General features: G+C 35.9%; 1 protein-coding gene across 1 annotated transcript in view; it reads left to right on the top strand.

The window, feature by feature from the left end:
• Positions 1 to 17,215, top strand: part of SDCCAG8 (SHH signaling and ciliogenesis regulator SDCCAG8) — a 105,756-nt gene that overhangs the window by 61,241 nt on the left and 27,300 nt on the right. Inside the window, exon 16 of the mRNA XM_066315968.1 lies at positions 5,634 to 5,765. Within this exon, the coding sequence (XP_066172065.1) occupies positions 5,634 to 5,765 (132 nt within the window). The remainder of the gene's footprint in view (positions 1 to 5,633; positions 5,766 to 17,215) is intronic.

Below are 17,215 nucleotides of genomic sequence, written 5' to 3'. Positions count from 1 at the left end.
TTGGGAGATGAATCCCATCCAGAGTGTTTGGGGAAGAAATGATAAACTTGAGAGACTGTAAGCAATCTTCTCATGCAGATGTTGTGAGGGATACTTCAGAGAGAAGCAAACAAAATTTTTCCTCTGAAAAAGCAGAGCTCTTCTTCTACGGTAATGCAAAATCTAAATGGATTCAAATCATATTATTATTCCAGCAATAAAAAAGCACACAGACTTTGTTGCTAGAGCTCACAGTCACAGACTAGTAACTGTAAAGGATGAAGGAAAGACAGAAAACATACTGTGAAAACACATTATTCTCTGAAAATAAATACTAGAGATTGCCAAGTGTTTCTCCACCTAGCAGCATTAGCTGACTATGTCAAGGACCTGAAAATGGGAAAAGGAGCCCTCTTGCATCTCCAGGAAGTGGTATTTTTTTACAAAAGAAACTGTAAGGAAGAATGCATGAAAGTGGTTCTGAGAAGTGGTCCTAAAATAGCTTGAGCTTGCCTTCATTGGAGTGGGAGCTGCTGCAGTCAGTAACAGGGATAGAGAAATAGGTAGAGACAAAATAAGGAAGGTAAAAATGAGAAGAGCAAGGTGGAACTGGAGATGGTGGAAAATGACAGACTAATATAAATGGCTTCACAAAGTGATGTCATCGGGAGATAAGATCCAGAATCAGATTATTTTAGCCAAGTTCTAAATGCATGATTGGCGTGTATCTCTCAGTAGCACCTCTCTGAATGGCAACCTTCAGCTCATTGTCGCTCAGTGTAATGTAAAACCACATTCTGGGACAGAATAATGTAGTTTTGTCTTCTGGAAAAAAGCAATAATTTGGGGAAGTTTACTTAGTTCTTATGTACATTAATAAAAGCAGATCACAAAGCAGCAGTGTGCCCTATTTTCACAGAAAATATTTTTCTTTTTTTTTTTCCCATATTTTTGACGTTACTGTAAACTGAATTTTGGACCTGGATGTGTATTTTCTTGCTGTACTTCTAGAATTTTTGTGCCTTAATTTCCATGGGTTTAAGAAATAACTGTATGCTACCAATACCATTACCTAATTTGAGGAACACTCAAGCTCTTTTAATAACAGATGCAGTAAGTTTATTTAAATTTTATTTGGTTTAATAGGAAGTACCCATTTGTAATAAGAGACATTTCAAATTTATCTGTGACAACTACATATTTCTGCAATTTCTGTGGAATGCATCTGAATGGCACATATTTTTTATATTTAATGCAGGTTTTCTGAGAAATTTAAACTGAAGTTTTTGTGTTTATATGTAAGCTGGAACCATTTTTTGAGCTAGTCCCTACACAGAAAGGCGTCAGTAAGACAATGTCAGACAAATTATAAACCCCTCAAGCTGTGCAGAAAGAAGATGGTGTCTGTGAAGGTTTTCGTATGCATAGGCATGTTTAAAAATACAGCCCTTTGTTGATTTCTTCTCTGTTTCTCTCTTGTTTTGTTCTTTTTTTCCCTCAGATTGTCACTGTCTGAGTTTCTAGGTTGTAGATTAATGCTTAACACTACCCACTGTGTATTTGTGATTTGCGTTTTGTAATTAAGGGGAACAATGGGAGTCCATTGGGTCTCGTTATATATAATGGTTGGTTTAATTTGTTTCACTTCTATCTTGTTAATTGTAAATTGATCATTAAGATTTGAATTCTAATCTGTCACCAGGGTTGTGAGTATTGAAGCTAGAGCAATGATCCTGGTTTTAATCACTGATGATGAGAAACAAATTTTATAATTTTGGTACATATTGCAGTTCATATATTTTAACACTGTATTTTATGGTGTTATAAATATTGTTAAATGACTTTTAGTGTAGTTTTACTGTTTGGACTATAATGTATAAATTATATTACTGGTTTGGCAACAGTAGGCATCCAACTGTGTGAGTTTAATTGAAGTAAAGAACACATACCCGGCTGAACTATTTTTCTGCATGTTTGGTTGACTGCAGTCGTTGCACTCAATACCAGGAGTGAAATGTTTGTTGAAGGTGGCTGTATGAAGATGGGGAACAGTCTGTCTGAAGGTTCAGTCATTAAAATTAGATGCAACAATACTGCATCAGCAGAAAATATTTTAGAGTGTGTATTTAATTTCTGTGCAAGTAAACAATTGGTTTTAAGAGCAGGAAAAGGCAATGTTTAAAAAGCACTGTTATGCAAAGCCTAGTTCAGAGGAGTAAAGGCAGCATTGCCACCTTTGTGTTCAAAAATCAGCTCATCCTAAAGATACTCTAAGATTGACTTTGAATTGTGATGATTTAACATTTCCTCTTTTTTTGCCTTTAGTATTTAAGTGTTTTGGAGGCTAACTTCTTTGGGGTTTATTCCAAGATTCTTCCAGCAAAGATGGTAGATCAAACCATAAAGTTATTTTTAAATAGAAGTTGGGGTAGTTAAATGGATCCAGAAGCATAGAGGGAGTTTTGTTGCTGTTGTTCCTCTTGCCCCCATCAATTAGTTTTGATCTAGTGACAAGTAAATGAGATTTGGCAAAGTCTATTATGCATCCAGTTACAGGCATACATTTTACATTTTCATGTGATGTTTTAGCTTTGCTCTGTGCAATTTCAAAATAATAGTGATTTCATACAGGTCATTTGAGTGTATCAGATCTCAGAAGCACACACAGGCCCCTGACTGCCTGACTTGTGGGGCCAGCTTGAGTCTGCAGAAGTGCCCCATCCTGCTGAGTTCCGCTCTGATGGCAGCACTCCAAATGCCTGCATGCTTCAGTTTCTACTGAGTCCACCACAGCTTATTGCTCACTGTTGGACCCAGAGTAGCTCTGGTGGAGCAACATCAGCACATCCATGCTGTGCCCTTTAGTTGCACAGGATCCATCAGACACAGTAATTAGTGCATAGGTTTCTTTAATTTGCCTCTGTTTTCGGCATTATGAGTGAATTATCTCTGAAGTTCAGTACTGTGAACAAGTGCTTTGACACTTAACCCCTCTCTCTTTCCCTGCTATGATACCTTGGGAGCAGAGTAGTTCAGAAGCATTAACACAGGACTCCTCCTGCCTCTGGCTGGGTGGAATTCCTATTCGTATATAAATGTGCTATAGCATTCAATGAAGTTATTAGGCTTTTATTACAATTACAGTGGTTTGGAGATATTTTTTAACCTATCAATGTGTGAAGTTACTTAAATATCACATAGAATTAGCTGTCTTATCTTAATGATTGGAAACTGAGGTGGATGAAAGGTGTGTTTAAAGATGCAGAGGGAATCATTGACAAGTGATGATAGAAGACACTTAGTATGCAGTACTGTATTTGACTGGTGTTCTCTCTTTAATGCCAGCACACATGAACCTTTTCACATGGACCTAACTATTCTGTCCTTCATATGTGCTGTCCTTCAAAACTTCACTGTCATTTAATACATGAGTCTTGATGGTCAGACTCTTAGATAGTTACATGGAAAGGACATTGTGTAAATAATGTCATATTAGAATTTTTTTTTCTGTATTTAACTGTAATTACAAAAGATTATGTTTAACAAAAGGTGTTTAAGGAAAAGACAGCAGTTGTAATGTGCTTCAAAGCATCAGGCATTTAGAGCTCTGTTTTAGAGACTGGAGATTATGGTACTCATGCTTTTAATTCATTCATCACTTAATTTTGTTTCATTAATTTTAATTTTCAGTAGTGTTTTAGTTTTGGTTGATTTGAATTACTTGATCTTTCCAGAATGACTTTGGGCACCTTCAAGTGTGATGGATAACAAGATGAATAACTTGTAAAGCTGAGGCTTTTATCACCTTGAAAGTTGCTTCTGCTGTTTCCATGAATGAAACAGTCACATAAATACAGAAAAAGAAACAGGATCTCCCAGTTGGGAAACCCTACAAATGTGATAATTTACAGTATTACTACATGGCAAATGCTGTTGCTGAATTTTGCTAGCAAAAAAGGAACGCAGAATTGACTTTAGTCCTGTGTCAGGTCTCTTTGAGCTGCTCTGCAGTGAACCTTTTCTTTTATCCACTGGTTGTCTGTCTTACAGCATCAGTATCGAGTACAGACTGCATTCACATTGTGTGATAACAGTTGGTCCAGCTGGCAAGGCTTTGTTAATGCTGACATTTAAGTTACTAGTATTTCTGTAAAATGATTGGTGGAAAAATTCAGTTTCTGCTACCTTCAGATAACATCCTGCCCACTATTATGTACCCATCCAGGAAACTCCTGTGCACTGAAGTTTGATATACAAATCTATCAGCACAATTTTGATGTATTTGTGTGTGATCTTCCTTAATGGAGCTGTAACTCTCAATCTAAATTCAATTACATACAGTCTTGGTCCAAAGTTTCCCTTGCTAAGTTCTTTTAGATTCACAGATGATACGATGCATTGTTCTCTATTTAAACATGAAAAGATCATGTTGTCATTTCTAGATTTGACTTGTCAATGTAACAACATGTTTTTGAAAGAGGAGTATTCCTTCCTCCCTGCACTTTGTTGTATTTTTCAGAATGTCAGTTGTTGTTGCATTCTATAACAGCCAGGAAGGTAAAGTATATTTCTGCTGTAATTGCAGCATATTTAAGTTTATGATTTAAAGATATATCTGAAGCTTTTTAACCTTGAGATATGAAGTGGCAGATGCCATAAATCAAATTTGCTTGCTTTTGATTCGTACTTTCTGATGGTATAGCAGATTCTGACATGTTCTCATTAACCTTTTCCAAAGAGTTAAAGTTGTACAAGTGCATAATGTATATTTTATCACAATTTAATCTGAGGTCTTTTCCTGATATTAAGAAACAGCTCATGCCTGTTTCTCCATGGGCTGATGGTTAGAGATGTAGCAAGTAGCAGTCCCAGGTCATTCATGGATCTGGTGTCTCTTCTCACCCGTGAAGAATAAGAATTGCTTAGAAGTGACTAATATTCTTAAAGGCTATGCTGAGTTTTATGTAGATTAATGTGTGCCTGTATGATTTATCCCTTGTTTCTTAAAGTTTTGTTAGTTTTCCTCCTAGTGAGGCTTTGGGTTTTTGGTTGGGCTCGGGTGTTTTTTGTGGGAGAGGTCTTAATGGGGGTTTTGTTGTTGATTTTTTTTTTTTTGTAATCTGTGCAATGTCATTTTAGACATAGGAGGTTACTAAAGTTTCTAAAACAGTACAACTATTGAGAGTTCAACCTGTAACAGTTGAGAGTTCAATGTATAAAGTGGAGTAAAGGTTGAACAAGTAGCTGTTTTTTTTAAAACTAAATGTTAGCTTTTTCTAATAAAAAAATTGAAATGTGTTTTCAAAATGTTAACCAAATTCTTGCTTAATGAGTATGAACTTACATTTATTGATCTTACTTAACAGCAATGCATAATGCCAAATGGCATGCCTGTTTAAATTAGGCTGAAATTAGTGTAGCCAACCTATAGCTGAGTGTTTGCCACCAGCGTATTTAGAAGGTACCCACCAGTATCGTATTCTTTTGTCTTAAGATTTTCTGAAACAGCATTTTGTTTCTGTAAGTTCTAGTAATAGCTTGCTTATGCCTTACATATATGTATGAAAGTTTATAAATGCTGAAGCCACATACTGATGGCACACTGCAGGATGAAATCTGACAACATCCATCATCGCTTTGTTTTACTTCTGTAGATCTGAAGTCAACCAGCTTAGTCAGGAAAAAGAGTATCTCCATGGCAGATTGGAGAAGATGCAGAAACGGAATGATGAATTGGACCAACAATGTATCCAGCATGGGAGAATGCATGAGAGAATGAAGTCAAGGTAGGAGGTCCTGTTAATCTGTCAGTATGTGATATGCTCAGCTCTACCAGTCGTGTTGTGTAAACATAAAAATGACACAGGGTTGTGTGAAAGTAATATTCTTTTCTTATCAGATGACCACTCTTCCCCCTCCCCAACCATTCTGTCAAGTTCTTTTTTTTAACATCTTTTGCTTGTGCCATTTTGGATAAATAAAAGGAAAGCTTGAACAACATAGTCTTCCAAAGAATTTAAACCTAGTGCATATGTGTGTGGGCTGCTTCGGCTGTTCTCTGCTCTAACTTGTATGAATAGTCTTACCATACTAAAAGAAAAAAAAAAAAAAAAAAAAAAAAAGCAGGGGGAAGCTAGGGAGGAAGTAATTCAGTATTCAGTGATGTGAATTTAGAGTACAGATGTGGGTTCCATTATGCCATGTAATAGTTGTATTTTGGGGGGTTACCATCATTTAACTTGTATAAACAGTCAAATCTTACTGAAAATAGCAGTAAGCAGAGAAATACTGACAATTTCCAGGCACCACTAGCCTTTCAGAGAAGCAGTGACTTCCTCAGGATGAGCTGGGAGCAGCTGCAGCAAGACTAGTATGAAATATTTCCACCAGTATCAATTAACTGTTCTAGCCAGAGTATCCAGACTGATAATGACTTGTGCTGTGATATGGATTAGACTTCCTCAAAGATCACTGTGGAGTCCTTTCTTTTGGTTCCAGAAAGTTCATCTACGCTTTCTTGTTCTGTTTTCCACTCCACATTAAGTGTAACAGGCACTGGAGGGAGTTTTGACATGCTTGTGGAGGTAGAGGATGAAGTAAAGAGGAGGCTGAGAGGCAACTCTGCAAATCCAATTGTGCAGGCTCCCTCTAGTCAGTAGTCAAAGGGAAAATGCAGTTTAACTTTATTTGGACTAGACAGCCCTTACTGGGAAAAATTCTCTTTGCTTTTTTTCATCATTGACCACCTGAGAGGAGCAGAGCTTGCATGTATTAAGGCAGGCAGTCCTGTATCCTCATTTCTTTAAAGCATTGATTTTTAATTTTTTTTTGCTGCCATCTTTACTCTCTGACTGTGATCTTCTTTCTTGCAAGCACTTCATGTCTTCATTTCAGTCATCCAGAACCACTTCTTTTTTCTCTTCCCTTTCAGATTTCTGTCTGTACCTCATCCTGTTTTTCTGTAACCTTGGATTGTCATCATCATTTATAGCTGAGAGAACAAAGAAATTCAAAATGCTGCAACTGCACCCCTAATCTGTGTAATCACACAATCTTTCCATTTGTCTTGCCTCCCTTTCGATTTCTTCAGTTGTGGTAGATTCTTACCGTATGTAGGACTGAGGATTCGAGGTTACTTTCAGGAGAAAAAAATTTTCCCCTCTTTTTCCTCCTATCTGCTTCTCTGTAGAATTATGAGTATCTAGTAGAATTTAAAATGCTTTGCAACCTTTCCTCTATCTATTTTTGTAAATAAAATAGATCTACTGGAAAATGTTGCTCATTCTCTGCTGCAGCAGCAATGATTATACACTAGAAAAGACTGAAAGCATTAATCCAGAACACAAAAGTGGTTTGAAAGCAGAGTGGTCATGCTGCAGGCAATGCCTTACCTTCTGCTGCTGTTTTGCAGACAACAGAGAAAACAGGGCAGTAATAGCATTTGTCTTATTTAATATTTTAGAATGTGTAAATATGGCAGAGATTATCAGGTGTTCTAAACATGAACAATACATTTTACCAGCATTTTAAGAGACGACTCTTTTAACATATTTTTAATTGTCATCTTGCACTCTATGTAAAATCCAACTAATAAGTGAGAAAACTGATACTCTAAACTGCTTTTAAAAAAATCAGTGTAATCTAATTTTAATTTCCATGTGAAAACTGTAGTAGATTTTCAGGATGAATTCCAAATACTGTAAATTGGTCATGAAGTTTACAAATGTAGGTGAAGAAAAGCAGAGGGAATAACTACTCCAGCAAATAAATCTCCCAGTTCCATATATTTATGTTGAAAGATTTTCACTGAATAAAACCAGTAATTTTTCTCTTCTGTTTTTGAAAATAGAGATCTGACTATGCTACTTATTAAAAGCAGAACAACAAACAATGATAATGTATTTTGCCTCAGATTTTCATCCATAACTTAGATACTAATAATCACAGCAAAATACTGTTGACGATGGTTACTTCTTAACACATTTGTTTCTCCCTTGTACGCAGCTACAAATAGCAGTGGTCTTTTTGCAACACAGTCCCACAAAGTGCATTCTGACCTAATTTTCCAGCTGCTGTTTTTCTGGATCTTCAGAAAATTTCTTGTATTAAAAATGATTTTGGCTAAACTTGGAACCTAATATTTGCATTTTCATAATAAGGTATTGTGATATTTGCTTGAGAAGAAATCTCTGTTCGTACTTGTTTTATCCAGGGACAGTAGGACAGGCTCTGATATAACTGTTTTGTGGAAGAAGCTATACCTAATTGATCAGTAGAATTTCTTTGGAGCAAAAGTAGTTTGGCAGTCATCATAGCTGCACTCCTGAAAGTGAACAAGATAAGTGTTTTAGTGCCATTGCTATCTGTGTGTGTATATATGCTGCAAATGAACATAGTCCAAAATTAAATAAGCAAATTTCTAAGAAAGAGATTAATATAGGTTGCAGTCATTAAACAGGATATGGAATCAGCCTTTTCAGTGTAATGGAAATATCCTTTCAGTGTGTTTTTACTCAGTGAAGTATGGCATTAAAAGAAGTAGATGTCCATCTTAAATGGTAGAGTTGCCACATGCTGCTGAGGCAAATTTAACAGAAAGATGTACAGTTTGCAGGACTGAGGTGACATGTTAAGAGTCCAAGTGAAGTTGGTCATCATATGTAACTTCATGGATATGAATCTTCCAGAAATAAGTTCTTGTCTGTTATGTAGCAGAGTCCATTTTTGTGATTTTTCAAACTCAAAGCAAACTCTATTATTAAATTCTTCAAATTCCCATTCTGGAGATTGGTGTTCATAGTAGAAATTAGCTGATAGTAGAAAGTGCAGAATTTCTTATAAGGCAGCTTTAAAGGTAGAAACTAGTCAAGAACAGAAAGAATATGCAGCAAAATGAAAAGGTTTCTATCTTTTGGGGTGGTTTTTGGTTTTTTTGGTTTTTTTTGGGGGGGGGGGTTTTGGTGGGGGGGCGGTTTGTGTTCCACGCTACATAATTTGATTAGATTCCAGATGAAGGAAAAATTCAAAGCCAAATGAATTGGATAAATGTCTGCATAAAATTGGCTCATTCTTTCCTTAATCTGTTTTCAAACTGAATTACCAGGTATGCATTTTCACCTCTGTAGTTGGACCAGTTCTGTAAATGCAGATCCACTTTCTCACAAGCTCTTTTCTCTTCCAATTCAAGAGTAAGAAGAAAAAGACAAGAACCTGCCTAGATCTATTATTGTTTGAACATATTTATGAATAAGTATTATTTGCCCAAGCTGTCATGAGTTAGGATTTCATCAGGCTGTTTAAGCTTTCCCTGAACTTATTTAACAACTCTTATAGTACAAGGTTCAACTATGTCTTTACTTTTCTGCATCTGTTCTTCACGTGTAACAAGCATTTGATTGTAAGTCAGCTATTTAGAGGATTGCTTCTGTGGACAGCCAGTGTTTAAAATTGGAAGCATTTAGTTGTGTAGCTTAGCTCTTTTTCTGTACATTTCCTGCTGAAGACCCAGGTGAAATGTGGAAATACAGCAAACATGGTATAGTATCTTCAAGCAGGAGAAGAAAATCCTAGGCAATTTATTTCTTTTTTCAAGATGAGCCAGACATGCCTTTACTTTTTATCAAGAAGTTAAAGGGGAAAAAAAAGGCATTTGAACAGTTGTTTATATGAAATATAAGGCTCTTTTAAAATCTTTTTAATAAAACATAAATTTAGAAGCTTCTAATGAGATTCTTTCCAAACATTTTTCCAAAGTTAAACATATGGAATTTAGGGCTGTGAATTTTCTCTCCGATTTTGTGGTTACAGTTGATATTACTGTAATTTGTGCCGTAATGTGTGTGATCAATGTCCAAGCTGTATAACAGTAACAGTAACAATACATTTTATGCAAATTTGTGGGGGGCTTTTTTGTTGTGGTAGCTTTTTGGAGGTGACACTGTTAGATGTATTTCGACTGTATTTTTGCTAGCTAAAGTTAAAAAGAAGAGCCTACAGGACTGGCAGTTTGGGGCAGATGTGTGTCTATTCCTTAGGCATCAGTGGTTGTAAGTTAACTATAAAAATGTTACAACCATCTGTGTAACAAGACGGCAGAGATCTGCTCTCGCCTGTTACTATAAATAAGAAGGAGATTTGTTTGACTTCATAGACATTGGATTTATAAAGACTCTATGTGTCAAATTGTAGCTACGTGCCATGTTGCTGAGATGTGTCTGCAGCCAACTACCTGGGGTGTCTTCCCCTTCAGACATTCTAGTGTAGTGCAGCAACTGTGCAGAAATGTCTGTATAGCACAACATGTGACAAATTATATTTGTTTTCTACCTATGGCAAAATGTATGATTCTTATGGATAAGCTTATCTGGAAGGGTAGCTAAAATGGATCTTTTAACAGACCACTCAAGTGAAAATGTGATACTCCATTTGACAAGGATTTTAAAGGCTTTTTTCCGCCATTAAATTTTTTTTGTTTTATTTTGTTACTAAGTCATAGTGTATGCAAGATCATGTATGCTTGAGAGAACACATATCTATGAGAATTGAGACATTTCTAGGGAGAATAGACCAGCATTTTCAAATATCTGCTATGTAAAATCACAATAGCAATTTTGCTGTCACTATTACACTGCTGAATAGAAATTTTAGATTTCTTGGCAAATCTTTAGTGGAACAACTAATTCAAATTATTTTTTGATAACTGGAGTAATCAAGTTGCATTTGAAATGTTACATTTTCTCCCTAAAACTCTACTACCTTTTTGTGTGTATGTGTGTTTGCAAAAAATAATGATGGATGGAAGAACTAAGGTTATGTCATTTCCTGTAAGACCTTTTATTTTTTTTCAGTCCAGTTCATTCTCAGTTAAATACATTGTCTTCCTTATTCTACTGATAGATTAGTATATATTTTTAAGTGAAAGTGAGGTAATTGTTCCTATATTCTATTAGACCAATCAGCTGTTTTGCAATGCAATCATAGATTAAAAATGCACTATATCGTGTCTTTTTAGTTTAAAATGCATTAATTTTTAAATTGAAAATAGAGATTAACATACATAGTGTCTATAGAACCTTTGATATTAAAGATACTCATGTTGTCTCAATGTCTAAAGAGCAGTGTGCTGCACTTTTTCCTCAGCATTTTAACTCACATCCATATATTTTTGGCGTGGTTTTGGTGTAACAGGATGGCTGTAGCAATTGGAGATACATAATGGTTTGTGCAGCCCTTCATGCAAGGAGTTTGTTAAAAGCTTTGTGGTCACCATGTGTCAGCACTGTGGTGCTGACAGATAAAACTCTCAGCTCTGTCCAGACGTTGGGGTTGCCGCTATTACTTAATTCAGTTATTACTATTTAATAGACTCATATTGTAGATTGAGAAGTGTATACTTCAGAGATCTGCTATTAGGAAATAATTAATGACTAATGCATAGACAATACACACATATATAAGTTGCAAATCCTGTCAGAGTCTGAATGTGTATTTGGCCTTTGTTGAATACTGAGGTGTTTGCTCACCGTTGAAATTCTCTGGAATAGAAACTGGATGTTCAGAATCTCTCCCTCCCTATTCCTCTGCCGTTCAGCATTTGTCTATTTGCTATGTATCTTTTTACTATTGTTTCTCTTTCTCAGTTTAAATAGATGTCTATATATCGTGTGGTATAAATATATCTATTATTTATGCTTTTATATGTCTAATATTCCCATTCAAGATAGTTAATAAATTGTATAAGTTTATAAGACCCCAAACACTATTTAAAAAGATTTATTCCCCAACTACCCAAAAAGTAGACATACAAAATAAAAATTTTCTTAGTTGTTTGAAAAATTGAAGTATACAAAGAGTGAAATACAAGATTTTCATAAAATGCAGCAAAATTGTGTGCAAATAATTTCTCAGCCTTAAGAAGCAAATAAGAAGCAGAGGGGAATATCCTACCCAATTTCCAGAGAGATATTTAGGGAACTTAATAATGCTCTGCAAGATGTATTCTAGGTCACAGAGTACTGTGTTCATCTGTTTCCAAGTGTGTGTATCTAAAATATATGTACCTATATATATAGTTTATACACGCATATATTTCTTCAAGAATGTATTGAGCTCCTCTATAGGCCTCGCTGTTCAAATTTGGACACCTATTTCCACTGATCTTTCATTGGAATCCGTCTTATTTTTGGTCTGAATTAATTTCTGTTTGGTTTGTGCCTACTTGTCTTTGAGCCAAGATTTGGATGAGTAGCTGTTCAAAAGAATGTCCTACTTCTGATTATAAGTAAAGCTTTCTTCCTTTGTTCTTTTTGCAATAAGCTCTTCATCACCTTGGTGTTCTGATTGTTGATCTATTTTCAAGTATGGGCAGTCAAAACTGTCTTGGGTCTTGGATGGGGCCTTTTGAATATATTTGTATATATAGAATTGATATATTTACTAGAAATTCCTTGACTTATGAATCCTACAGTCACATTTGCTTTTTTGACAGCTGCACTTAGAAGTGCATCCAGGATCTGTTTCCCCCAAGTAAATTCAAGTTTTCAGCAGAGACTTGTGCTATGAATTGAGAATGCATTGAGTATATAGTGTAAGACTTTCTTCTCATGTCTGCTGTTTCAATCTTCTGAGTCATCTATTTCTTTCTGTGCAATATCCCAGACTTTCTAGAAGCTGATAACATCTCTTAAATTTATCAGCCCACTCCTCCTTTTTTTTTTTTTTTGTGCTGAGTCATAATTCAAAATATTCAAAAATCTGTTTAAATATGAAGAAATTCTCTGAGAATTCTTCTTTTCTTTCAATTGTTCCTGTTGGCTGTGCTCTTTGTTTTAGTCAGTTACTTGTCAACAACTTAGTTAACAATTGCTGATGGGCATGATATTTAACTTTTTGCTAAAGTTAATGTTGGTAAGATTTATTGCATTTCCTTTATCAAAAAATGAGCTGTCAAAGAGTTTAGAGTGACCAAATCTGCTTGATATAACTTACCTTTCAGTTTCTCATGCTCCAGTTACCTCTTCGTGTCCTTATAGATTCCTTTCATTTCTGAATTTGTTGCAGTCTTTTTTTGTATTTGAGGTTATGTTAATGAGCTGATAATTATCTGAATTACCTTCTTTAAGGAATAGTTAATGCTGCACTTGACTTAATTGTATAGCAATACAGTCAATATGAGGAAGAAGGTGTAGAGGGGAAGTCACGGTTCGGTGTTCACTTTGCAAATCAAAACTGCTGGCCACCACAATTTAATTGTTTGAGGAACTGCAAGATGGCATCTGGGAAAGTTATATTGGTCCATGTCTCAGAGAAAAGTTAGGTGAGAAAACTGCCATGTATGCTTATTCCTGTGTTCAACAGCTGCCGACTCTCTGACTTACACCCTCTCTGCTAAAAGTCCGGTAATTGTCCACTTCTGAGAGTATCTTCTAGCCTACTGCTTTAATGTATTCTGCCTTCCCCGAAACAGAAAGAGTAGTTCATATTCATGCCATCATGAACTGAGTCAAAGCCTAACAGCTCACTAATAGTAAGCTTGTGTTCTTGTCTACCAGGAATGTAAAAAGCCCTGAAATATGTGTGATATAAAACAGCACAACATAAGGTTCCAGGCTGTTCTTGTTACTTTCTGTTGTCAGCACAGTTGTTGGTTTTCAAATTTAAATGTTAATTTAGCATTAACGAAGCATTCTTGATTCCTCTAAAATGGAGGTGGATAAAGGTGATGTCTTTGACAGCTCAGCTCAGACTCTCCTTGATTCGGCAAGATCTAGAAATTCTTGTCGCTATGCAGATCATAACCGACACTGAAAAAGATGTGCATAATTGGACAGAAGTGCACCCATTGTTTCCCATTTTATTCTCCTACATTTGCTACACACCTGCAAGAATTGTAATTTTGAGTAGGGTTTGCTTCTGGTGGTGATACATGATTGTGTTAATCCACTAATTTATGCTTCCACCACCACCGTATCTTCTTTGAAACACTTTGCTTTCAGTGCCTGGTAGTAGCACCTCTGGCCCAAGGTGGTAGTTATGGACCAGTCTTTCTCACCACTTTCCCCAGAGATGTGAAATAAGAAGTGAGCAAGCTGGGTCACTGTGCTCCTTTGCTGTCTTGTGCATAAAAACATAGCGGTTTAATGGCAAGAGAAGGCACCAAGAAGTGTATCTGTCTTGTGCATTCAAGTTAGCTTGAGTTTATTTAAGTTACCTGCTCAATGTACCCAGAACTGCAGAACAGAGATTTCTACCTTTCCAAAAGGGTAATAGCCTTTCTAATGTAGTATAAGCTCTGGAGGACAGCCCTAACTATCCATATTTCTCCTAAAACAGTTAACAATCTTTAACAAGTTTTGGTTTTTTTAGACCATCTAAAAACTTAAATTGTTCAAGTCTCTGACTGTTATACTCACCTTCTTTTCTTTCTTCCATGTTGTTTTCCATCTGCATTTTTTAAAGTTCATTATATATACTGTATTTCTGTGATATCCTTGTGATGTGTCAGAAAAATTAGAAAAAAACAACCAAACAAAAAAACCCACCCAAAGCCTTTTCAAACAGCCTCTGTGAGTCTGCCACTATGCAGTAGTTCAGCAGCAAATACCTAGCTGGGATATTTGACTGTAATTGGTATCTTCTTATTAAGCCTTCCGTGAACTCACAATTACAGCAAAATTTAACTATTAATCTATTTGGCAAATTACTTTAAGCAGTAGCAGATTTCCTTCCAGTTTTGATCGCTGTGTATGATTGTGAGATTTTCAGACAAAGGCTATTTAAAACCCTCTGTTCCCATATAGTGGAGAACTGAAAATGAAGACAGATGAGTAACATTTAAAGAGCTTTGCAAGTATGTCATGAAAATTTACCAGCTCTGTAACAAAATCTATGCACCTGCCTGCTTTCAAGGTTATTGTAAGAGAAGGAGGCACAAACTAATGATAATTTATGTTTTAATATCATAAGTGATGGAGTTTTGCAAGGTTATTGGAAGACTGCATTTTCCCAATAACTTCAGTGTTTTGATTGCTTCTGCAGCATCCAATATTGTTCCTCTGGAAGTTGATCTAACTGTGGATACTCTCATTTGCCATATATAAATCTAACCTGTTCTTAAATCTCCTTAGCCTTTAGTTCTTAAATCTGTTTAGCCTTGATGTGTCTTGTGCCACTAGTTCCATGCCAATGTTGCACTTGAAGGTGGGATATTTTCTTATTCTGCTGTTTGTTTCCATCTTTCACTAAGTGCTTAATTTATGCATTATGAGACCAGGGACCAATTTTTTCCAGCATTTTTGTCAGCTGAAACACAGATAGAACTTTATTTTGCCTGTTTCTTGTCTAGCTTAAACTTCCAGAGCTCCAATCATATTCATTGTCAGTTTCTGAGTGCTCTCTAAAAAAATTGCCATCCTAAAAGAAACTAAATGCTAAAAAATAATTGTTATTATTAATCCTTTTGATAGTGCTGATTTGTAGTAGTCAAATAGTAACAGGCACTGGGCTAGTTTCTAGTTTCTAAGTTTCCTAAATGAATTATCCCTTAACTGCTACTAGCAAAAGTTTTAGTGAAGCAGAGATTCTGAAAGGTCTATAAGGAAGGACAGTATGATAACACCTACTTAGCATCTGTATTTCTAGGGTACTCCAGGCAGTGTTGTGTGTGCTTCTCAGCAAGGCTTCTCAGTCTGGTTCTGGAATAAAGTAGTGATGATGGAAAATATGAAAGAAATGGAAAAGGATAATAAGATTATTCTGTGTTTGTTTAACTTGTTCTTTGTGAACTTTAAAGTCATGTGTGGAGTGGAAGAAAGGGGAAAGGACATTTTAAACTTTTTAAAAGTTCTTTTTAGTCTTAGAGACTGCCTTTAGTTATACAGATGGAAGATGATCCTTGTCCCAAACATTTCTCATTACTTGGGGCCTGATCCTCAGTGGTCTTTAGAATTCTGATTTGATTACAGTCAAGGTTGCTAAATAGTTTCAGGTCTCCAGTTTCAAAATGTTGTCTCAGTGGCACAGCTGAAATGACAGTAAACTTTTCTCGGCTTATGTAAAGCGTTGTAATTTTTTTTTGAGTGCTGCTCTAGCACTTCCTACACTTCCCACATCAGGGATATAGCCCTAGTTTTAGCTATGTGACTTGCATGTAGTCAAAAAGGGTTTCAGGGGGTTTTCGGGTTGTTTTGTTTGGCTTTTTTTCCCCTAATGCTTGGATCATTTGAGTGGCTGACCTTTTATACAAATATTTAAAAATACATATGTGTGTGTATATATATATACACACACACATATATGCACACACACCATTTCAGAACTAAAAAAAAAATTGTCTGTAAATTGATATCAAATATAGACAGTTGCACAGAATAAATGTTTGGGAGCACATGACTTAAAAGGACTTTAACTTTTACCATTGTGAAGGCTGTTACAATCTTTTGTGCCTTGTCACGCATGTGTTAGATGGTGCAAATATTTGTGCTTCTCAAATAATTTTTATGAATAAAATGCACAAACAAGTTGAGCAGAGGCATATGTGTTCTTGGGAAAGGACTTTCATAGACTGGACAGAAATGGAGTTTCTGCATCGACTTCCTGCAATGTTAACCCATTTCAATAAAATCCGCAGGAAATGTGTCTAGCACTTTGTTCTTCTTAAATTTCCATTTTTAATAGCAAGAAGACACTCCAGGCAGTGCATTTCTGAGGGATTATTACATTTCTCGGGTGGCTGAAGTCACTCACCCTTCAGCCTTGTGCCTCACAACACACCCGAGGCAAGAAATAATCCCCAGCAAGGCACTGCCTGTCTTATCTTATTGCTTAATTATTATACCTATTTAATGGTGCTTAGAACATTGTCAGCTGTTGAGAAAAGGTAATTATCACTAGTCAAATGAAAAACACTTTTTTGGCTGCCTTACGGATACACATTTTACTGGTACCTTGATACATAATGAAGCCTGATAGCAAAACTTTTGCTTGTCTCTTCTTCAAGCCACAGCTGTTTCCCTGCTAAATTCATCCCATCTGTCTCCCCTTCCGTAAGGCTGTAGGCAGTATAGCATAAGTACAGAAGCAGTTCAGTGCTATTTTGGATAAACATAGCTGAAATTTGAATCTTTGCCATTTGCAATGCACACATTTTGTTTTACTGCTGTAAAGAGAGCTGTCAAAATAAAAACTACATGGATAATTTACTGAAATGCAGTCAAATAAAGGGATGATCAAAGGGAAA

Source organism: Sylvia atricapilla, chromosome 3 (assembly GCF_009819655.1).
Source record: "Sylvia atricapilla isolate bSylAtr1 chromosome 3, bSylAtr1.pri, whole genome shotgun sequence".
Classification (NCBI taxonomy): Eukaryota; Metazoa; Chordata; class Aves; order Passeriformes; family Sylviidae; genus Sylvia; species Sylvia atricapilla.
The sequence above is the reverse complement of the archived record's forward strand: the minus strand, read 5'-3'. Positions and strand labels throughout refer to the sequence as shown.